At 40.8% G+C, this 24,644-nt stretch overlaps 1 protein-coding gene across 2 annotated transcripts in view; it reads left to right on the forward strand.

Annotated features, from left to right (window-relative positions):
- atp8b1 (ATPase phospholipid transporting 8B1) overlaps positions 1-24,644 on the forward strand; it is a 142,264-nt gene that overhangs the window by 46,569 nt on the left and 71,051 nt on the right. For both annotated transcript variants that reach the window (XM_033033018.1, XM_033033009.1), the window contains exons 2-5: positions 19,281-19,469; positions 21,322-21,413; positions 22,052-22,165; positions 23,659-23,757. In XM_033033018.1, coding sequence (XP_032888909.1) covers positions 19,295-19,469; positions 21,322-21,413; positions 22,052-22,165; positions 23,659-23,757 — 480 coding nt within the window. In that variant the 5' untranslated portion in view covers positions 19,281-19,294. The remainder of the gene's footprint in view (positions 1-19,280; positions 19,470-21,321; positions 21,414-22,051; positions 22,166-23,658; positions 23,758-24,644) is intronic.

Raw genomic sequence — 24,644 nt, forward strand, 5'->3', positions numbered from 1 at the left:
TTTTTTGCAAAACAACATTTCACACTCAAGCAGTTCAGCAAAGGACCACGGATGTCTTGCTCTTGCACTAATTGCTTTGGTTGGAACACCTCTATAATTTTGTCTTCACTTCTGGTCCCCTTATCTTGCCAAGGAGGGACTGGACCCATAACTGGAATGGCAAGAATGACAAAGCAGAGAGTGCATTGAAATATAATACATGATATTCATAATTTTACTTTGTTTCAAAGTTATACCATGCAAAATGTTGCACGTTAATAATATTTAATGTGCAATTATTTCAGGTACAGTTACGTAAGTTATATTGACTCTGTTGGGGAATTAAGAACCAGGCGGCATCAGTTTTAGGTGAGGTGGGGAGGAGGAACAATGTAGTAGGCATCTGTGGAATAACATTTTTTACACAGAGTGGTAGGTATGGCATGAGCTGCTGGTGGAGGGTAGTTGAGGGAGGTACTATCTCAACTTTTAAGAAACATTTGGACAGGTACATGAATATGATAGGTTTAGAGGGATATGAGCCAAATGCAGGTAGGTGGGACTAGTGCAGATGCACATGCTGGTCAGCATGAGCAATTTGGCCTGAGGTCCTGTATCCGTGCTGCATAACTCTATGACTAAATAGCAGAACTGAGGGGGGAGTTCTAGGAATAAACATGCAGTTAGATTTTTAACATGATTCAGCCAAATACCATTACCAGTGCTATTGAAGAGAGAGAGAATAGTTAATGAAACTTTATTAGAGCTCTTCTGATCATTGACCTGCAACAAGGAACCTGTTTCTCCCTCTTGACCTGGTGCCTAGTCTGCTGCCCTTTCATCTTTTCCTGTTTATCTTGGACTTCAAGCATCAATGGCATTTGCTCTTGTACTGACAACCTGCAACCCTTTGTATTTGACTGCAAACAGCTCAAAATCGTCCCCTCAGTCACAATGATGTTTGGAAGTCAGCAGTCTCGATATTATAATATATTCCAATGGCCATAATAATCACATCATAACTGTTTTGTAATGATGCATCCCATGTTGACTGTTGGAAGTGGGCCAGATATTCCATGAATGTCTGCAATCCCATCATCTCCTGAATCACATTAATAAACTACAAATGACAATCTCACTTGCATCGTTAGACTTATTCATTAGCTTTCCTTATGCATAATTTCCACAATTTGTTTGGACACATGACTGCTATGCACAAATGGGAGGAGTGCATAGTGAAGCATAAACGTTCTTATCAGGGCATCAAAAGCTGAATTTGAATGGGACTGTTTTATGAGTAATGTTCAGTAATTATTTATGCACAATTTATTTCCATTCCACTAATTTCTGGAATTATTGACCTCTGTGTAATAGTTTATGGTTTTTGCATTGGATGATGTTTTCTTTTAAGTAAATAAAGTGCTGGAGGAACTCCAGTGGGTCAGGCTGCACCAAAAGAGGGAAATGGACAGATGCTATGTCACGGTGAGCCTTTTGTGTAGCTGTTGGAACATTTTGAGGAACATTTACCTGTAGAAAATTGCTAATTTCCTCCAACACAATCAGTTTCTGAGCCACTACTTTAGAAAAAGATTTTGAGTCCTTTTGTAAATTTTGCAAACCATCAATATACTTTGCAAGCTTGGGGTATGGCTATGTAGTAGTGAAAGGTTAATACTTAAAGACTTGCCAATTGAACTAAAACGTCATCTGTCCTTTTTGCTGAATGATAGACTTGCTCCATAGATGCTGCCTAACCCGCTGGAGTTACTCCAGAACCTTTTTGGAGTCCAGAATGTGTTTTGCTCACCATTTCGGCATCTGCAGTTTCTTGTGTCTTCAGACTTGCAGTTTGCATAAAGCTGAAACAACATCCAAGGATTGTTCAATCCATGATAATCCAATGTCCCCTTGAGGGATCAATTATTTGTAAATCACTTCTCATCTGGTATCCTGCTTACTAGATTGAATGGCATTGAATGGTAGGGACGCAAATCACCCAGTGAAGCACAAGTAGCATTAATGTGTTTGAATGTTGGAAGCCTGTCCTACAGGAGGAAATGTTTGCATGCTGCTTCCTTTGTGCCATACTTTTTTTTTGTAGTTGGTATTGCACTATTAATATTTTTGACCTGTGGACAATTGCTCTCTATTCAAGTGACTTCCTATGTTGTTGTCGTTGTCACACAGCACATAAACTGACTCCTCAGCTGACCTGGTCTGTGCTGATCATCAAACGCCCACCTACACTACTATTTTATTCTGCCCATCGCTCCCCAGATTCTCCCAGTCGCCTACGCAGGGCTATTTGCAGCAGATAATTAACCTTCCAAGCTGCACATCTTTCGGATGTGTGAGGAGATCGTGCAATCACTGAGAGAATGTGCACGCTCCACACAGGCAGCACCAGAGGTCAGGATTGACCCGGGGTCACTAAAAACTATAAGCAGCTTGCGCCAGTGTACCACCTTGTGTTGCGCTTTATTGATTCAGGAAAACCTTTGCAGGTGATTATGAAAACTGTAATAGATAGAAAATATCTGCAAGTAGTTAGTAATAGCAAACAGGATGATTGTTTTTGTGATGAGAGAAACGGCTGACATTTCATGGTGGTGACCTTCTACTCTTCAAAGGACTTTGATTTTGGAATGGTTATCAACCTGAAACTAGTAGCTCTGTTTCACTTTGTGTCAATGCTGACTAATGCAGTATTTCTTGCATTTCCTGTTGTATCTGGCACCTGCAGTATTTTGCTTATAAATAGTTTGAAAATCTGGTATAGTGTTCTGCAAGAACACAAAGATGATCTGGATGTGTAAAATGGGTCTTGTAAATTTTTTCATTTACTTTTCATTTCTGGAATACTTGTTAGTTCTTTAAAAATATCCAACATTCTTCCTCTGAATCTAATTCTGAACCAAGTTCCATTTTTGGAAATAAACTTTTTCTTTACCTCCTAAAATTTGCCTGGCAATATATTGTGTTGGCGTTGTATTTACAAGTCCCTCTGTTGTTGGGTGGTTTACGTGTACCAAGCTTTATGTGGTTACAGGCAAACCCTACTTATCCCTTCCTGTAGAAAATAAGACAGCATCAAAACTCAAGAACATGTCCTTCAGTTCATTATGTCTGGGTCAAACATCATGCCAAGACCAACTCTTATCTGCCTGTATGTAATCTCTATCCGACCATTCCCTGCATATCACTATGCTGAACCAAAAGTCTCATAAATGCCACTATTGTATCTAAAGATCATAGAAGGCTCTAGTATTACTCTTGCTCTAGTATCTTTCATTGTATCTCCCTCCACCACCAACCCTGGCTGTGCATTCCAAGCACTCACCACCCTCCATGTATATATTAAAAAAAGTTGCCCTGCACATCTCCTTTAAACATTGCCCCTCTCACCTTAAACCTATGCCCTCCAGTATTTGATTTTTCATATCTATCCTGCGGAAAACGGTTCTGACTGTCTATCATATCTCTCTGCCAGTCGATATGTCCCTCATCTACTGAATTTGGTGTTCCCGATGTGGCCTCCTTTACATCAGCAAGACCACATAATGTAGGCGATTGCTTCGCCGAACACTTGCGTTCGCTTTGCCAGGTCAACCGAATCTCCTGGTTGCTAACCATTTTAACTCCATTTTTTCATTCTCTCCTCCATGGCCAGAGTGAGACCTATGCAAACTGGAGGAACAGCACCTCCTATTCCACTTGGCTTGCTTAGAACCTAACAACATGAACATTTGGATCTCTAATTTTTTATGTTTTGTTTATTTTATTAGAAGTTAATACAGTACAAAACAGTACAGTGGATCTCTAATTTTAGGTAACGATTTAATTTTAGGAATACAACCACCCCACCCTTCACCCGGGCTCTTTTTAAACCCATCTCTTCCCTGTGCCCACCTCAATGTATATTTCTTTCTTCCCTCCCCATGTACCCTTCCACCTATATTCCTTTTTCTGGCTTCACAATTCGTACCTCTTCTATCCTTCTCACCTTATCTCACACTATCTTTTCAGCTCTGTCCAACTATCTTCCAATCAACTCCTTCCACCGTATCCACATCACTTGTCAGTCTTTATCACTGCCCCCCCCCCCCCCGCCCCTCTCCTTCCAGATTTCCCCCCCCCCACTGCAATCTTTCTGACGAAGGGTCTGGACCCGAATCGTCACCTATCCATATTCTCCACAGATGCTGCCTGACCCACGGAGTTACTCCCGCACTTTGTGTCCTTGTCTGTTTGCAAACCTGTCCTTAATTTCAAACTGATGATGGTTTCCATGTATAGAGGGATAGATATGTTGATGGTTTATTGCTTTTAAATAATGGCAGCTACTTACATATTTTCATTAACTCTGAATAATCCCCAACGTTGGCACGACTGTGCTTCGAGATGAATGGTGACAGATAGCTGGCCTTGTGTTGATGCACGTGGAGGGCCAACTGATGCATAGTAATGCATCCTGTTTCCAAGTTATGTTGTCGAGATTTGAAGAGTGGAAACTGTCTCATAGCTCCAATGTCAAGAACAATGATGTTAATCGAGAAAACAATACTGTCGTTATTTATGCGGGTTTATTTACTGAATAGAAATTTCGAAGTGGAATTAAAGCCGCAAATTCTAATTGACCTCTTTGAACTGACGAAATTATGATGTGGAAGCATGATTTGAAATATTGATTCCTTGGAAGTGTACAGAGTTTTTTGGTTTGGTTCTCTTAAGCATCCCCATTAGTTTTCCAATTGGATCAGATACCAATAAATGGATCGCTATTCCAAAAAAATGAGCAAAGCCAACACAGAGCATTGTCACATCAGCTGTGCTGGTGTACAGGAGATAAATATTTGGGCAAGTGAGAAGGACCCAGAGACTCATCAGGATATTAAATGTCATTGCTAATTCAACTGCAGAAATCCCTTGCTTTGACCTCTACAAACATGGTGAATTGCCCAAAGACATTCACATGCCCCTGGATGATTTGGCCACCTACTCCACAGTTGTAATGCCCCTGTCCCACTAAGGAAACCTGAACGGAAACCTCTGGAGCCTTTGCGCCTCACCCAAGGTTTCCGTGTGGTTCCCGAAGGTTGCAGGTGATTGCCGGAGGTTGCAGGTAGGGAGACTGACCTCCGGGAATCTCCGGGAACCGCACGGAAATCTTGGGTGGGGCACAAAGTCTCCAGAGGTTTCCGTTCAGGTTTCCTAAGTGGGACAGGGGCATAAGGTGCTACATCATCCAAAGTGGAACTGTGGCTGTGAATTCTAAACCATGGAACATATCACATCAAAGTGTCCATTAAGGTGTGGGAGGCACCTCATCTTGCCATCTGGCACCTTTAGGAGGCTAGTTACTATATACTGACTACCTTGACAATTAAAAAGTAAGAATTGCATCTTCAATGGATGAACCTCTTGCAAGAGAAGTCAATGTTATACACAGCTGAACGTATCACTGTATCCTCTGAATTATGGTGGAGTTTTATGCAAATAAAAGGCCATTGCCATTGCTATTCATCACCAGTCTAATCAGACTATTTTCTTATTCCATTTTTGAACTACAACTGTCAATAAATAAATGGAAAAATAGTCAATTAATTAACACTCTACCTGAAGAAAAATTATGATTTCTGCTTTCCGGTTGAGTCGCAGGTCACCTATGATACATGTTTAGTATTTTGGATTTTAATTGCTTTAGTTTGTATGAGTTGTCAGGGAAACCCTCGCCTATGTTCAGGCTATTAGTTAATGCCTGGACATAATGATCTGTGTGAATTGGAAACCAGACACCCAAAAGGAAGGGAGTCTTTTGTTAAAATGACCAAATGTGATGCGTGTGATATTTGTCATGTCTTCTACCTGTAATCTATTTTTTGCAGCTTTTTGGTTTTATCTCCAACCTAATTCTCTTTTGGTCCAATAGCAGTACATTTAGCTTGTACCACAAACACCCTTAATGGATTTCAGTTCATGAGAGCCAAAATTTAACATGTTAGGCTGGAAAACTGGTATAATACCTGCTTAAGTTCTTTTGCCTCATTTTAAAAAGATGGTTATCTGAATGATAGCATGGAAAATTTCAGAAATATGGAGCAGTACAGACCATGGTCACTTTATATACTTGAAATAATTGTGGGATTTCTTGCATCACTTGCATTTAGTGATTCTTATTTTGTTTTAAGGTATTTCTGCTTCGTACAAAATAGTCTGTCATTTTTGGATCCTTCGAAAGCAGAATGATTGCTGCAGAATTGGTTTTCAATTCTTGAATCTTTAAAGAATGCGATTGATTGATTAAAAAGTTTGAATGAAGGCTCAGTTCTTGAAGTAACACGTGTTATGGAAGCTGGCACAGTCATCTCTGGGTTTAGTTCATGCTCCAGTACATCTTGTGTTTGACAGCCTGACCTTTTCAACTGCTGATTTTGGCAAGCAACAGTTTACTTCAACATTTTAACAAAAGGCATTAAATTTTAAATTGTTAAAATATTAATCAACCAAACTATTTCCCCCAGTTTGATATTCCTAGAACAACTTCTTTGTAAATTTCAACAACACATTTTTCAGAAATAATATCTAAAAATGAATAAATAAAATAAAATGAATAAGTTTATTGGCCAAGTATTCACATACAAGGAATTTGCCTTGGTGCTCCGCCCACAAGTGACAACATGACATACAGTGACAGTTAAGAATGATACATAAAACATTAAACATTAATAATGAAACATTATTGATTAAACATGTGAATTGAATAAAACACCAGAGCAAAGGGAGGCTACAGATTTTTGGATGTTGAGTAGAGCTACTACTCGTGGGGAAAAAAGCTGTTTTTGTCTGGCCGTGGCAGCTTTGACAGTCTGGAGTCGCCTTCCAGAGGGAAGTGATTCAAAGAATTTGTGGCCAGGGTGAGAGGGGCCAGAGATGATCTTGCCCGCTCGCTTCCTGGCCCTTGCAGTGTACAGTTCATCAATGGAGGGAAGGTTGCAGCCAATAACCTTCTCAGCTGATCGGACGATTCGCAACAGCCTCTGGGTGTCATGCTTGGTGGCTGAGCCAAACCAGATCATGATGGAGAAGGTGAGGACAGATTTATTTTGTAGCATGGAACATAACAGCGCAGGAACAGGATCTTCAGTGCACAACAAGATGCCGAGGCCAGCTCTGATCTGCCTGTACATAAACCATATTCCCTGTATATACATGTGCCTATCCAAAAGCCTCTTAAACACCACCATAGTATCTGCTTCCACCACCACCTTTGACTGTATGTTCCAGCCACCCTCTGTTTGAACATCTAAAAATAAATACTTTACAAATCTCCTTTAAACTTTGTTTTCTTCTTAAAGCTATGCCCTCTAGTATTTGATATCTCCATCCAGGCTGACTGTCCACCCTATCTATGTAGCAATGTTACAAAATTTTGAGATTTTAAAAATCAAGTCTGTAATTTATCCCATCAGATAAAGCATAAAAATAAGTTTAATTTGACACCTAATTCACTTTCATATCTCAAGTATTTAAAATGTTATGGCCATTTTCATACTGGGAAATGAGCATCTTGTTCCCTATTGATTTTCTATGGACATAACAAAAAAGCTGTGATCGTGAACAGTCAAAAGCCCATAACTTTCTTAAAAATTAAGAGAACTGAATGAAATTTTCAGTTATCATAGATTGAAGCATTCTGAAACAAATATAAAATAATCTTACTTGGATGACCTGAAATTAAAGCATATGATTAGTTAGTTACCTAATTGTAGCTAATTTCAGACTTCAATTACTAGATCTAAACATCTATCCATTTCTTAATAAATGATTAACATTTTTAAATAGCCTAAATGTCCAAATAATATTCACAAATAATTCACAATAAAACATTATTTTTAAATCTCATTTACATTAATTTATAGGCCAAATGGAAGGAATTTAGTGTTTAATTGCTGTAAATAAATGCCCATTTAAATCAGCTTTCCAGTGGGTCCCTGTGGAACGCGCTGGTTTAGAACGTTCACATTGCGGTAGATTTGTGCCCCAAATGCCGAGAAAAATACTGCGCGATATAATGGGCCCAAATTGAGCTACTCGCAATATTAAACTTAGTATAAAGGGATCTTTAGAAGCCCTTTTTAATGTAAAAATATACAACCTAACTTCTGCTATTTGCTTTATGAGACCCTGCGGTTGCTGGCGGTCGCGGGTTTAGAGATTGATTTTTAAACTACTATAACTATTATTCAAGGCCTTTAAACCTAATAATAGCTTTTGCGACGGGGTCTTCCAGCGATTTTTCGTTAATAATTAACTAGGCTGAACATTTTCGATTGGAACAGCTTAGAGAAAATCGCGTTTTAAACCCGCCCCCTCTAAACGGCGCCAAAATCGCGCACACCCTCAGCAGCAGATCTTCAACGATGCTTCAGGTAGGCTTTGCAACATACCTAATCTATGCCCCTCATAATTTTATATAATTCTATCAGGTCTCCCTGCAATCTCTGGCATTCCAGAGAAAATAATCCAAGTCTGTCCAATCTCTCCTTCTACCTAATATCTTCGAACCAAGGCATCATTCTGGAAAACCACCTCTGCACCTTTCCGAAGCCTCCACATCTTTCCTGTGTTGGGATGATCAGAACTGCTCAGAATACTTCTAATGCAGCCTAACCAAATTCCGTAAAGCTGCGCCGGGCCTCCCCGAGTCCATTACCCCATGCATCAACCAATGATGACAAACCTACAATATGCCATCGTCACCACTCTATTTATGTTGGCACTTTCAGAGAGTTTTGGAGTTGGACTGCATGATCTTCCTGCACAACCATGTTGCTGCAGGTAGTGGAAATGCAAGTGCTGCTTTACACAAAAAATACACAAAGTGCTGAAGTAGCTCAGCAGGGTTTGTCAGCATCCTTGGAGAACCTGGATGAGATCCATGTTCTCCGGAGATGCTGCCTGACCCGTTGAGTTAATTCAGCATTTTGTGTCTCATGCTTTTAAGGGTGTTGCCAATAATTAAATATTTCCCCTTACACTGTAGTTTAATCCAGATAAGGGAGAGGTGTTGAATTTTGGGAGCTCAAGTGCAAAAGGAAAGTATATAATAAATGACAGGACCCTGATAGCCCTGTCCCATGATGCGAGTCCACCCACGAGTTATCCCGAGTTAAAGAAAAAATCAAACTCATGGTTTTCTACGAGATTCCAAGTTTATGTTCATGAGTTTCAATGAGTTCCCACGTGTATGTCTAAGTTTGCCGTTTACTTCTCATTTCTGCGATGTACCAAGTTCCTCTCCTGAGTTACTCTTGAGCCAACAACGACTACCGATGTGGAAAAATCATCACATGATAAAAATGATGTCATGCAGTTTTGTTTTCATTATAAAAAGCCTCCCATGTTCAAATTTTTTAGGGTTACGGAATCAAGGGATATGGGGAGAAAGCAGAAACGGGGTACTGATTTTGGATGATCAGCCATGATCATATTGAATGTCAATGTTGGCTCGAAGGGCCGAATGGCCTACTCCTGCACCTATTTGCTATGTGTTTATACCTATTAAATGTTTTGACATGCGTTTCAGGATTCCAGCATCTGTCTTTTCCAATATCCCTTTCCCTGTATTTCTCTTGGGCTTTTCCTCTCTTTCCCCAACTCCTATCTCCTCCATCTGCCAGTCCATCTGAGTGTAGATATGAAGTTCTTCTTGGCTGTCTATCTGTATGTGTGGACTTTCATTAAAAGTCATCCATGATCATTATCTCACAATCCTTCAGGTGTTTTTGCCACTCATTTCTCATCGAGTCATGGGTTCATGCAACATAGAACCAGGCTCCTCCGCCCACCATGTCCATTCCAACCATAGCCTTCCTGACTGTTATTCGAGTTCTGGCCCATATACTTTGTAAACCTGCCTCCATCGCGTTCTCAGATTACGACTACAGTACTTACTGGGTTGAGAAAAAAATCATCAGATGCCCTCTATTCCGCCTGCTGCTCACGTTAAATCTACGCCCTTTGATGAGTTCAATTAATCTGATTATTGTCTGTCCTCATTCATTTCATTATACGTTCACTTGAGCAGTGTTTGTCACTGCTCCAGGGACCCGGGTTCGATTCTAACCTCCGGTACTATTTTATGGAGTTTCGCCCAAGTGCTCCCTTTCGCTCCCCGCACGCTGCTTTGTTGTATGAATGCTCCCCGCAACACCTGCTGTGTTGTATGAACCCATGACTCGATGAGAAAAGAATGGCTAAAACACCTGAAGGACTGTCACCTTCCCCCAATGTGTCGGTGAGTGGTCGAATGGGGCTCAGGTGGGAAATTGATGTGAATGCGGGCAGAAATGAGATTGAGGTAAATGAGTCTTTGACGGCTGGCTCAGTGGGCCGAAGGGCCTGTTTCCGCCCTTTGGGACATTTTCACCAGGTGTGTGCGCTGCCATACGCGAAGCTTCGCTATTTGTAAAGGTTTCTTGTCACATGTACTTTTTTAAACTCACTGAACCCGAGTTTTGGGATTTTTCAATATATACTGTAGGCTGACGGTTAATACATTTCTCACCCCTGTTTATTCATCACTCGGCAGACTGTATTTCGGGGATCTCGCCTCACACCTGTATCATTGGCCACGTTATCATATCCTGCACTGTTTTATCCGTGACTGCGGTTGGTAGCGAACGACCCCAAAGGATATTCCCCTTCGTGTTGGCAAAGTTTTGCAATTGCTTTATTTTTCACATAAAGACGATTTATTTTTAAGAGTTGGTGTGGATCATTTCATTTTGAAATAATCTTATTCAAACAAGAGAAGGACACAAAAAGCTGGAGTAACTCAGCGGGTCAGACGGCATCTCCGGAGAAAAGGAATAGGCGACGCTTTGGGTCGAGACTCTTTTTTTCTGCGATGCTGCATGACCGGCTGAGCTACTCCAGCCTTTTGTGCCTGTCTTCGGTGTAAACCACCATCTGCAGTTCCTTCCTACACTTATTCAAACAGGAATGCATTCACTCCCCCCTCCCCCCTCCCCGCCCCACATAACGCATCAAACCTCTGAAGCAGTAATGTGAAAGGCACATAAACAAGGGAAGTGACCTGCCCTTGGAAATCTGGAAATATTGCTTGTTGGTCGCTCTATTCCAAAGGCCAAGGTGAGATTCCCACAGGTGTCTCCAGCATCAGGGGATCATTCCTGACAGGCAGACTTGGCCAACCTTTTTTTCCTCACCTTTTTTTTTTTTTTCTTTGTCCAGCTGCCGAGTTAAGAGTCACACGAGTTAATACGATAAACTCACGAGTCACTACGGTAAACTCATGGGCTACTATGGTATTACAACGAGTTTAAAAGTATCAACATTTTCCTTCAAGAGTATATTTGACTCGTGGAAATCTTTCAACATGTTGAAAAATTCTCACGAGTTAACACGTTTCCCGAGTACCTGCCGTTAGCGTTACGAGTTGCTAAGTTACGTCCACGAGCTCTGCCGTTCCCGCTACGTTCACTCTACGTGATTACCACGAGTTTGATTTGTTTTTAATAATAATAATAATAATAAATTTTATTTATGGGCGCCTTTCAAGAGTCTCAAGGACACCTTACAAAAATTTAGCAGGTAGAGGAAAAACATGTAAGGGGAATGAAATAAATAGTAGAGACATGACTAGTACACAAAGTAAAGACAGAATTCAATACAAAACACAGTATGAGGCAATTAATGCACAGATGAAAAGGGACGGGGACGTGGGGCTAAGGATAGGCAGAGGTGAAGAGATGGGTCTTGAGGCGGGACTGGAAGATGGTGAGGGACACGGAATTGCGGATCAGTTGGGGGAGGGTGTTCCAGAGCCTGGGAGCTGCCCTGGAGAAGGCTCTGTCCCCAAAACTACAGAGGTTGGACTTGTGGGTGGAGAGGAGACCAGCTGATGTGGATCTGAGGGACCATGAGGGTTGGTAGGGGGTGAGGAGGTCAGTGAGATATGGGGGGGCCAGATGGTGGAGGGCTTTGTAGGTGAGGATCAGGATTTTGTAGGTGATCCGGTGGGAGATGGGAAGCCAGTGAAGTTGTTTGAGGACTGGAGTGATGTGATGCCAGGATTTGGTATGGGTGATGAGTCGGGCGGCTGCGTTCTGGACCAGTTGGAGTCGGTTGATGTAGGTGGAGCTGATGCCAAGGAGAAGTGAGTTGCAATAGTCCAGTCGGGAGGAGATGAAGGCATGGATGAGTCTTTCAGCAGCGGGCGGTGTGAGAGAGGGTCTGAGTTTGGCGATGTTGCGGAGATGAAAGAAGGAGGTTTTAATGACATGGCGGATGTGAGGCTCAAGGGAGAGGGTGGAATCAAAGATCACGCCAAGGTTGCGGGCCTGGGGAGATGGGGAGACAGTGGTGCCGTCGATGGTGAGAGTGGGGTTATTGATTTTGCTGAGTGTGGCTTTGGAGCCTATGAGGAGGAATTCTGTCTTATCGCTGTTGAGTTTGAGGACATGATGTTGCATCCAGGTTTTTATAGCTGACAAATAGGAGTTGATATGGGAGAGGGGGGGGGGTTGTGGGGGGATTTGGTGCCAAGGTAGATCTGGGTGTCATCAGCGTAACAGTGGAAGTCCAGATTGAAGTGGCGGAGTATCTGACCAAGGGGGAGGATGTAGATCTGAGTATTGTGTGCAGTTATTTTTCAGTATCCAAGATAACATGAGAAAGCAGGGATGAAAGGGTGGAAGCTCTGATCCCTAAATTAGTTTGCTTGGCTGTAGGAATGATGTTGGAGAAATTGCTGCAAATATAATCATTTACCTTTTTTAAAATGGGGAAAAGAGGGAGATGAAATTGAAATTGGTTTAATGTGAATGGGTGATCAACAGGGTGGGCCGAAGGGCCTGTTCCTATGCTGTATCTCGAAACTAAACTAAATCCTAGCCACATTGGCAGGAATGTTATTGGAAACATTTTAAGGGAGAATTTTAATACTTAATTTACATATTCAACAATGGAATTTTCATACACTTGAATCTCAACCATTTTAGTATGAATTTACCACTTGGGAAACATTCTCCCAGAGTCCATTAAAAAAAAAAAACATAACCCTTATTATTGTTGATCCTTTACAATTCCAGCCAGATGTTTTCAAATGAAAATGAACAGTGCATTCAAGTAAATTGAGCCTCTTCAGATAAACGATCCAGCACTGGGAAGATGTATACATGGCTAATAGTGTATACATCGAGAGAAGATGTATACATGGCTAATAGTGTATACATCGAGTGTAGGCTGCGGCTAATGTTGCACCTATATTGTGCATTAAATTTAGTTCATAAAGGAGAATTGCATTTGTATTCATAATTGTAATATGGAGAAATTTAATAAATCATTAAATGTATCAGTTGACAGCTCTTGCATATTTTTTCCTTTTGGTAAATTTCATGCAGGAAGGAATGATAATTAAGGCCTGCTTCGAAAATGTTGGCTGCATTTTTTTTCCGGCATGTGGCTGCCTTTGTATTGTAATGAATATATATTTGTAGTCGCTCAAAAATCTAAATTGCAATGTTATGTTACTGTCTTGAAGGTTTGCTAAATTATTGGGGAATGCTAGATTGCAGTATCTATAGTTTCACTCATTTCATAATATGTCTAGTTAATCTCATATCCCTCACTATTAATGTCTTGCAGTTTTCTCAAATCCCTCACTATTAGTATCTTGTATAATGGACGGAATGCAGAACAGGTGTGTTAAATCTGGCCATGTATGTTAACTCTTTGAGCACCAGCATTATTGAAATGAATTTGTTGCACTTGCTCCAATTACAATCTAATCCTCTGGAAGTACGGTGTGAAGAATGGATAACTATATTCCAGATAAGTTTAGAGTTACAGAGTCCTACAGAACGGAAACAGGCCCTTTGACCCAACTCATCCATGCTGTCCCAGATGGTGCCATTTGCCTGCGTTTGATCCATTTCTTCTAAACATCCTATCCAAGAGTCTTTTTAAATGCTGTTATATTACCTGCCTCAACTACGTTCTCTGGCAGCTCGTTCCCTATACTCACCACCTGTGTGAAAAATCTTCCCCTCGGGTTCTTTTTAAATCTTTCCCTCTCACCTCAAACCTATGTCCTTTGGTCCTTGATTCTCCTACTCTGGGTAAAAGACTGTGCATTTGTCCAATCGTAAGTTTAGAGATACAACATGGAAACAGGCCCTTCAGCCCACAAAGTCCATGCAAACCAACAATCATTCATACACTAGTTCTAGCCTACACACTAGGGACAAATTACAGATGCCAATTACAGGAGCAAGAGGTTGTGTAGGGCCATAGTGATACCACACCTGGAGTATTGTGTGCAGATTTGGTCCCTTAATTTGAGGAAGGACATTCTTGCTATTGAGGGAGTGCAGCGTAGGTTTACAAGGTTAATTCCCGGGATGGCGGGACTGTCATATGCTGAGAGAACGGAGAGGCTGGGCTTGTATACTCTGGAGTTTAGAAGGATGAGAGGGGATCAGATTGAAACCTATAACATTATTAAGGGTTTGGACACGCTAGAGCCAGAAAACATGTTCCCGGTGTTGGGGGAGTCCAGAACCCGGGGCCACAGTTTTAGAATAAGGGATAAGCCATTTAGAACGGAGACGAGAAAACACTTTTTCTCACAGAGAGTTGTGAGTCTGTGGAATTCTCTGCCTCAGAGGGTGGTGGAGGTCAGTTCTCTGGATACTTTCAAGAGAGAGCTAGATAGGGCTTTTAAAGATAGCAGAGTCATGGGATATGGCGAAGGCAGGAACGGGGTACTGATTGGGGATGATCAGCCATGATCACATTGAATGGCGGTGCTGGCTCGAAGGGCCGAATGGCCCACTCCTGCACCTGTTGTCTATTGAATCTGGGTCTCTGGTGCTGTAAGGCAACAACTCCAGTACTGCGCCACTGTGCCGCACTTATCTATTTCCCTCATTATTTTGTATCTCTATCTCCGCCTCCTATACTTCAAGTAGTAAAGTAAGAGCCTGCCCAACCTCTCCCTATAGCTCAGGTCCTCAGGATGTGGCAGCATCCTTATTAATCTAAAGGAAGGAATCTGAGGCTATGACCTCTCGTCTTAGACTCTCCCACGAGTGGAAACATCTCTCCACACCAACTCTATCCAAGCCTTTCACTATTCAGTAAGTTTCAGTGAGGTTTCCCCTCACCCTTCTAAACTCCAGTGAGTACAGGCCCAGTGCTGTCAAATGCTAATCAGATGTTAACCCACTCATTCCTGGAATCATTTTTGTAAACCTTCTCTGCACCCTCACTAGAGCCAGCACATCTTTCCTCCGATAGGGTGGCCAAAATTGCTCACAATACTACAAATATAGCCGGACCAGCGCCTCAGCATTGCATCTCTGTTTTTATAGTCTAGCCCTCTTGAAATAAATGCTACAATTGCTTTACCGATTTGGCTTCCAAATTAACTTTTTGGGTATCCTGCACCAGCACTCCCAAGTGCCTTTGAACCTTTGATTTCTTGATTCTCTCCCCATTTAGAAATGTCTTTATTCCTACTACCAAAATGTACAACTCCACACTTTGCTACATTATATTCCATCTGCCACTACTCTGCCACTCTCCTATCCTGTCCAAGTCCTTCTGCAGAGTTCCTGCTTCCTCGACACTACCCACCCCTCCACCTATTTTTGTATCACCTGCAAGCCTGGCCACAAAGTCTTCAATCCTCTTGCCCAAATCATTAATATACAATGTGAAGAGTAGTGGCGGCAGCAATGACCTCTGCAAAACTATGCTAGTCACTAGCAGCCAAATTTAAAAAGCCCCCTTTATTGCCACTCTTTGCCTTCTGCCATCAGCCAACCTGCTATCCATGCTAGTATCTGCCCTTTGATACCATGGGCTCTCATCTTTCTTAGCAGCCTCACATGCGGCACTTCATCAAAGGCTTTCTGAAAATCAGATGGGAAAGATTTGGAGAGAAATGAACTAAATGTAGGCAAATGGGACTAGTTGAGATTGGGCCTCCGCATGGATTAGATGGGCCAAATGGAGCATATCTCTCGTTTTCCTTTCCCCTGTAGTTCGAAGCAGGGTCTTGACCCAATACGTCATCCATTCCTTTTCTCCAGAGATGCTGCCTATCCCGCTCAGTTACTCCAGAATTTTGTGCCTAGCACGTTAGCTTTGTTTTGTGGAGTATCTGAAGATCGTGTTCTCTCATCACATCGTGTACTGAATCACTAGAAGGAACAAATTAGCCTTTTAAAACAAAGTGCCAGGAATGAAGATGACAACCCTGGATCATAATGGAAAAATAACTAAAATATAGAGAACTATTTTGGTCTGAAATCTTTTTTAATCTCACTTTAATGCAAATAAATAACTAAGTTTAATTTACACCAGTTTGTTTCAAAGTTTAATTTTGCATTTTCTTTGAGTCAATGTAGAGACAAATTTAGGCATTATGAAAAAAACCTCTCAGTGCTGTCTTGCACATCTAGATAAACTTAACAACCACTGAGATTTAAATTACTTTTTTTTTTGATAATGTAGAACTATGCAATGTCTTTCACATATTTAAGACAACTTTGAATTTAGATTTTGGATATCTGACGATATTAACTACAGTGAAACAAATAGTGGAAAAACTGATGACCCAGTCAGAATTGAAGATTCTGTTGCAGTTCAGCTGTTGCAAAAATATCTTGCATTCTGGCAGAAATAACACTGATTGGGCCATGCATTAGTGACAATGTTATTTCCTTGGCTTTGAAACATGAAGTAGTGCTTCAAGAGTGTCTAATTGTCATATGTACTGAAACATAACAATTAAATTCTTACCTGCTTTTGAAGTTCACTGTTCATTCCTAAGCCGGATGGGAGAGCATTTGTACAGTTTTGAAGTTGGCTTGATAGCTGTCTTAACCTATCACATAGAGGCTTCAGGAACAGTGAGATGGAAAATTAAAGTTGGCACAATAAACGCAAGTGATATGCAAGGAACTTACAAAATTCTTAAGGGCTTGGACAGGCTAGATGCAGGAAGATTGTTCCCGATGTTGGGGAAGTCCAGAACAAGGGGTCACAGTTTAAGGATAAGGGGGAAGTCTTTTAGGACCGAGATGAGAAAATCATTTTTTACACAGAGAGTGGTGAATCTGTAGAATTCTCTACCACAGAAGGTAGTTGAGGCCAGTTCATTGGCTATATTTAAGAGGGAGTTAGATGTGGCCCTTGTGGCTAAAGGGATCAGGGGGTATGGAGAGAAGGCAGGTACAGGATACTGAGTTGGATGATCAGCCATGATCATATTGAATGGCGGTGCAGGCTCGAAGGGCCGAATGGCCTACTCCTGCACCTATTTTCTATGTTTCTATGAACAACACCGAGCTCTTTTTAATGTCCTTTTTTAAACTCGTTGATGCATTTCAGTCCAATCCATGATCTGTGAATTTGACTCCATTACTGTTCGTTCAACATGATGCAGATCATGAATTGAGTCCAAAACTTTGTTACATTTGAGTTTAGTGGCTGCTTGAGTTTATTTTGGTCAAAAAGTAAGTGTCTTCAGGAAGCCCAAAAGCTGCTTTTGAAACAATGCATTTATTTACTCAGACTTGGACATTATTCACTTCACAGCACGATTGAATGAACCAGATGCAAATTTTATGACTATCTAAGGCCGGCAATGCTAATATTTTCATTCGGAGATTACTTGATTACTTTCAATTCCCAACCGCTGTAGTGGGGATTTGAACTTTAGCCTCTGAGTCAATGCAACATGCCGCTTCTTGTAGTAGTCAAGTAACAAAGCATAGTGTGTTATCGCTTTTATTGTGAAATATTGTCTGTAGAAAAGGTGTATAATATCTAGAAATATTGGAGTTTATTCAGTCAGAAGCCTGAATGAATAGAACTATTAGTCAGGGTGACAAAAGCTTGATTAATGCGATGGGTTTTAAGCATTTGAACAGGAAAATAAAAAGATATTGACATAGGAATGCAATTCCAGAGGATGGGCTTGAGACATCTGAAGCCTATTGCCTGAAATTCGATTCTCACGACAATGTCTTTTCAGCGATAGTAAAATGCGTTTGAGGCCAAAGCTGAGAAAATAGACATTCAGAATGAAGAGATCACACGGAGGTGCGGCAATGAATGACTTGAATGTAAATTTAAAAAGGAAAGATGACCAGGAACAGTAAACCAATGCATCTCAGCCAATATATAGTGTATGGACGTGTGAGATGAGAGATGAATCATGAGGATAACCTGAAGAATATTGAATAGTCCAGTCTGGAGATGCCAGATATTATTAAGCTTTATTTCAGACTCAATGTCCAGACAAGAGACGACATTACACAAAATACATTGCATATAAAAACACCATAAAATACATGCAAAAGCTTAGTAAATTACTTGTAAGAGCATCATAAATTATATACAAAAACACAATACATGATTTAAAATCCAGAATAAAAAGAAAGATCTGTGTCCTACAACGAGACAGCGATACCAATGTCTCCACAATTGGGATTCATAGTGTAGTGCTAAGCCTTATGTTTGATGAGTTTGTAATAGAAAGTGCTTTGTGATTGGATCAAAGGCAGGGGGTCATTACTGATTTATTTATTTTTTATTTTTTTTGGATTTTTTTTTGTCATGGTTCTGGAGGCACAGTTTATGACTGGGCAAAACGGCATAACTGGAAATGGTTTAGTTTATCCAAAATAACTCTTGAAGCATGGCTTGAAGGAGAAAGTCACAGCACAAGAACAATTCCAACCCTTCCTTGAGTATTGTTCAAGCAATGTGACCTCCAGCTTGAATGCTTGGGCTGTCGACAAATAATTAAGAGAGGAATTGTGCACTGTCTTATTTAAGAAAGTCAGAGATGTAACAACAATTTATTTTTTTTAAAGGCCCTTTTGCTTCCATTAAACCCGTCCCCCTGTCTTCCCCATCTAAGTACCAGTCCAAATGACCTATTAAATGTTACAATTGAATCTGCCTCTACCATCATCTCTGACAGCGTTGAATATGGCTAAATGCTTTTCTATGGAGGAAAAGGAGCTCTGAGAGGATTGGGTTAGTTATTTTGAAAGGTCATCATGGTGACCTTTGACTATTAGGTCAAAGCTAGAAGTTTCTTTGTTAATAGAAATTGTGATTTATTAGATGTGATTTGTAAGATTACCAAACCTAATGGTTTGGTAAAGGTTTTTTTTTATTTACCCTTTTGTCCTTCAACTCTTGAAGAAATGGTGTGCAATTGGTGTTCACGCAAACCTTTAATCCTATTTCAGGGAAACCCACGGCGATGAGTACTGACGGGCTCTCCAGCTTTAGTGAAGATGACCGAGGCGATGATGATGTGGTGCCGTACAGCGACGATGAGACAGACAATGAACTGGATAGTTCCACTGAAAGGTTGGACGACATTGAGCAGAGCCAAATCAACGAGCAGCCTGATGATCAGCGGCAAGCAAAAAATGGTAAATCTGAGATCATTCAATTGAGACCAGGATAAATAATTTTAAAAATGACATGTTATGTGTTAGATTTCTGTCTTGTGTCACCTTCCCAAAACTGAAACATTGGTCAATGAAATGGTGTGTTTCTACCTCGGGTGAAAAGTAACTGAAAAAGGTTAAAATCTAGAATTTCTGGGGTTTAATTATCAAGACGAATGCAAGTATTCAACAACAACTGGCAACTTGCAGACCCTGTGGCACTTAGGAATGTTATCCAAGAAGCAAGGTGAATATTATGTGATACAGCAAATAAGCTGCTGGAATGGGTCAAGCAGAATCCATGAAAGCAAAGGGATGATCGGTGTTTCTGGTCAAAAACTGCATCAGGAGTAAGAGCATAAAGGGAAGATGGCCAATATTTGAAATGAGTGGGTGGGATGAGATAGACCTCGTGATGGGTGGAACCAGATAAGAGAGGGATGATAGGCAGATGGAACCAGGAGGGGGCGCAAGAGAGGATCGGAAGGATGAAGTGGTGAAAGGTCATATGATTCCATTGATCACCTACCAGCCTTCGTCTTTGAAAAAGCATTATGCAATTGACTCACTAGGTGTGCAATATTATAATGTAGTTTACTCAAATCACCAGTGGACAGTGCTCAGTGGCGCAGGTAATGGAGCCGCTGCCTCATAGAGCCTGGGTTCAAACCTGATGTTGAGCTGCCTGTGTGGAATCTGTAGGGCATGAGGTATGGGAGGAGTCCTGGGACCCACTGGACATATGGGTGTGATGCTGAATGGGGGGAGACTGGATGCATAAGGATATACATTTAAGTAGAAAGACAAGGGAGGCCTGGAGATGAAACATCTAATGGTACAATGGTGGATGAATTATATGAAGTGTTAAACAGAGACTGAACATGGATGAAATGTGATTATTTACAATTACTATCATATAAAATGGGGCATTGGGGGTGGGGAATGCACGTGGAGCACATTTATCAAGGATTACAGCGGGATCTTGATCAGCTGGGAAGTGGACTGAGGAATGACAAATGGAGTTTAAACCGAATAAGTGTGACGTGTTGTATAGAGGGCAGTGGAACTAGGGCTGGCCCTTTATAGTGAATGGTAAGGCCCTGGATGTAGAGCAGAGGAATCTCAGAATACAAGTATGTAGTCCCTGAAGATAAAGGGCATATCATTGGGTAGTGAAGGTTTTTGGCATGCTGGCTTTTATCAGTCTGGAAATTGAGTATAGAAGTTGGGATACTATGTTATAGTTTTATAACATTGGCGATAATGCAATTGGGGTATTGTGTTCAGTTTTGGCCAATCTGCAATAGGAAAGATCCCATGAAGCTGGAAATGATATCAAGAAGAGGATAGAGAATTGTTACCAGTACCTGAGGGCCTGACCTGAATGGGGAGTTTGGATAGGATAGGACTTTATTCTGTGAAATTGCAGGAGACTGGGAAGTGATTGTAAACTTGTGAGAGGAATCGATAGGGTCCATGCATGGAGCCTTTTCCCAGGATTGGGGAATCAAGAAATAGTGGGCATAGGTAAGAGGGGGAAAATTTAACAGGAACCCATCGATGTGTGCTTATGAAGGGAATTGCTAGATGAAGTAGTTGAGACAGGTACAATAACAATATTTAAAAGATATTTGGACAGGTATGTGGATAGGAAAGGTATGGACCAAATGCGGGCTTAGATGGGGCAACTTGGTTGGCCTGGATGAAGTGTTCCGAAGGGCCTGCTGTGACTATCTTAAACTGATGTCACTGAATAAACCAAGAGCCAAGTAGAAAAAAATTACCATTCTTATCCAAATTCTTTTCAATCCCTTCATTTTCCCTTCCATTTCAGAGTGCACGTGGAAAGTCAAAGCAAATGACAGAAACTTCTATAGTCAGTTTATTGTCACGAAATATGGCTGCTATAAGACAAGCAAGTACTCGGTGAGTATTGATTATGGACATATGTTGCTTATGGTCCATGCAACAAACATTTTTGTGCACTTTGAAGCATCAAACAAGTTCAATATCATTATGATCTCTTTGCATTTACCCTGATGTTGGGAGCAAAGGATTATAATTTTGTGTTCCTTGCCAAGATTTTACCATGCTTCAGACATTTTACAGTTTATAACTAAATGTAATGTGTCCTGCTGCTCTGTCGCATACATGGTGACAAATTGGTGGGCAACAAGCTTCCATCAAAGAGCAATGTCATAGTCTGTAATTCATTTTGAAGATTAAATATTAATCATGACAGCAGAACTATTCCCTTCTCTGCTCTTTTGTTAAAACAATTTCATGGGATCTTTAAGTTCCATCTGAGAAAGCAAACATTAGCTTGGTGAATGTTTATCTGCGAATCATCACTCTAAAAGCATTCCATCCGCTCTCTACTGGAACGCCAGCTGAGAATTTGGGAATTGAGATTCTGAAATTCTCAGACTTGAACCCACATCCTTTCTGGCAAGGCAAGAGTGGCATTGCTCAACCTGGGATTTGAAATTATACACGGTGGAATAAGTTAGCATTGGTTTGTATTCATCTTCTGACATGTAATCATTGTCTATTAACCTTTCCAGGGGAATGCTATTCGAACGTACAAATACAACTTAATTACCTTTTTGCCACTTAATTTGATGGAGCAATTCAAAAGAGCAGCCAATGCTTATTTTCTGATTCTTCTCATTCTGCAAGTAGGTATTTAAAATGGCCACTTTAAATTTCCTGTATGAACAAACATGTATGAATATCTTATGCCTTTCTGATCCCCTCCCCTCTCTAAGTATGAAGGGAAAAATACAATTTTAGATCTTAGTAATTTTTACATTCAAAATATGCTGTTTTTTTTATAAAAGATACATTTTAGTTTGCAGGGAATTCTGAATTTGTTCGTTCTTCTTGGCACTTTGGGAAAACACAAATATTTATTGTAAATGGTGAGGTAAACCTTGTAGGCTTGTTTTAGAAACATAGAAAACAGGTGCAGGAGTAGGCCATTTGGCCCTTTGAGCCAGCACCGCCATTCAATATGATCATGGCTGATCATCCAAAATCAGTGCCCTGTTCCTGCCTTCACCTCATATCCCTTGATTTCTTTAGCCCCAAGAGCTATAGCTAACTCTATCTTGAAAACATCCAGTGAATTGGCCTCCAATGCCTTCTGTGGCAGAGAATTCCACAGATTCACAACTCCCTGGGTGAAAAAGTTTTCCCTCATCTCAGTCCGAAATGGCCTATCCCTTATTCTCAAACTGGTTCTGGACTTATTTAGAAACTAAATATTGGTCTCAACTGTTCTCTACCAATACCACTGTTGGTGGTTTATTAAATTGTTCTGAAATGAAAAGAAAATATTGAGAGTAGACAATAGGTGCAGCATTCAATGTGATCATGGCTGATCATCCCCAATCAGTACCCCGTTCCTGACTTCTCGCCATATCCCCTGACTCTGCTATTTTTAAGAGCCCTATCTAGCTCTCTCTTGAAAGCATCCAGAGAACCTGCCTCCACCGCCCTCTTGAGGCAGAGAATTTCACAGACTCACAACTCTGTGAGAAAAAGTGTTTCCTCGTCTCCGTTCTAAATGGCTTACTCCTTATTCTTAGACCTTTTTTTAGATTCCCAGAACCATCAATTTTATTTTCTGAGCTTTCTGAAAGTTGCCTTTCATTCTTTCAACAACCTGAAATTGTGTGCTTTCATCTGTGGAGATGGTTATATTTAACAGAAAATTAACAATAATGACAAAAATTAGCAGCTTTTCGTTAAAACCAAACTACTTCAAGAACTTGACTGTATATTAGCCATTCATTGGAAGGGGTAAAAATGAGGTTGAGAGTCAGATGCGAAATGGCTTGTAAAATGTTGTGAATTTTGAGCTGTGGATCCATTTAATGTTAGGAATTTGACCTACATTTTTCAAAGCATGTTAATGTATACTTTAATATTCAGATGTTACTGTATGTTACTTTAAGCAATGAACTCTCGAACCTACATAACACTTTATTTATGGAACAAATACAATTTCAAAAATGAATTGGATTTTGGCATCACTGTCCACAATTGTTTCAAGAAAAGATTAAGTCTAATTTAAACCCATGAGGGCAATTTCCTAATATTTGTAGTCCCCAAAATTTTGTGACTGGCTTGTCCCAATAGAATTAATGAAATTATTTTTTTCTTTTAGGCTATTCCACAGATCTCCACCTTGGCCTGGTACACTACATTTGTTCCTCTCCTGGTGGTGTTGGGAATAACAGCAATCAAGGATCTTGTTGATGATATTGTAAGCATTTATTTACTCACTCCATCCATATACTTCCAATCTGCCTACCACTGGACCTGGTTTGTTTGCAGCAGAATTCGGCCAGTGCCAGGGCTGTCTGTGCGGAGTTTGTACGTTCTCCACATGACCTGTGTGGGTTCCCCCCGAGATCTCCAGTTTCCTCCCACACTCCAAAGACGTACAGGTTTGTAGGTGAATTGGCTTGGTATAATTGTAAATTGTCCCTTGCATGTGTCGGATGGTGTGAATGTGCAGGGACCACTGAACAGCGCAAACCCGATGGGCCAAATGGTCTGTTTCTGCAGTGTATCTCTCCACTAAACTAAACAAATTATTTGAAGTTGCATTGAAGGATACAAAGGATAATATTGAAGGAGGGGAATTCAATTGGACCGAGTGAGAGAATCCCTGTGAAATCGGCATGGAGAACTGTTCCACAGAGAACTGACACCACCTGCAAATCAAAATCTGTTGCAACTGGCCCTTAAGGAGGAATATCAGCATGTGTACAAATAAATAGCAATGGTATTCCGTAATATTTGCATGTCTTTGGGTATTTCAAAAATGTGCGATTGGATAACTTACTCCAAGGCAAATATGGAAACATTGGGATGGAAGAGTATTTGTTTGGTCAAAGTAAGTATGAGTGGATGGCAAAGGAAAGACAAATGAAAGTATTACGCATCTTGGGATATACCAAAGCGAGTATATGCACTGAAACCAATGGGAGTGAGCAAAAGCCGTGAAGCAAAAAGGGCAGACAGAGGAGCTCTGGGATCTTGTGGGGCAAGAGGAGGTTAGTGTCCCCGGAGACCTTGAGATTAGATTTGAAAATAAATGTCAGAATCAGCCCATTTAGGCAGTGACAACTTGAGTTGATGAGTTAG

This window comes from Amblyraja radiata, chromosome 1, assembly GCF_010909765.2.
Source record: "Amblyraja radiata isolate CabotCenter1 chromosome 1, sAmbRad1.1.pri, whole genome shotgun sequence".
NCBI lineage: Eukaryota > Metazoa > Chordata > Chondrichthyes > Rajiformes > Rajidae > Amblyraja > Amblyraja radiata.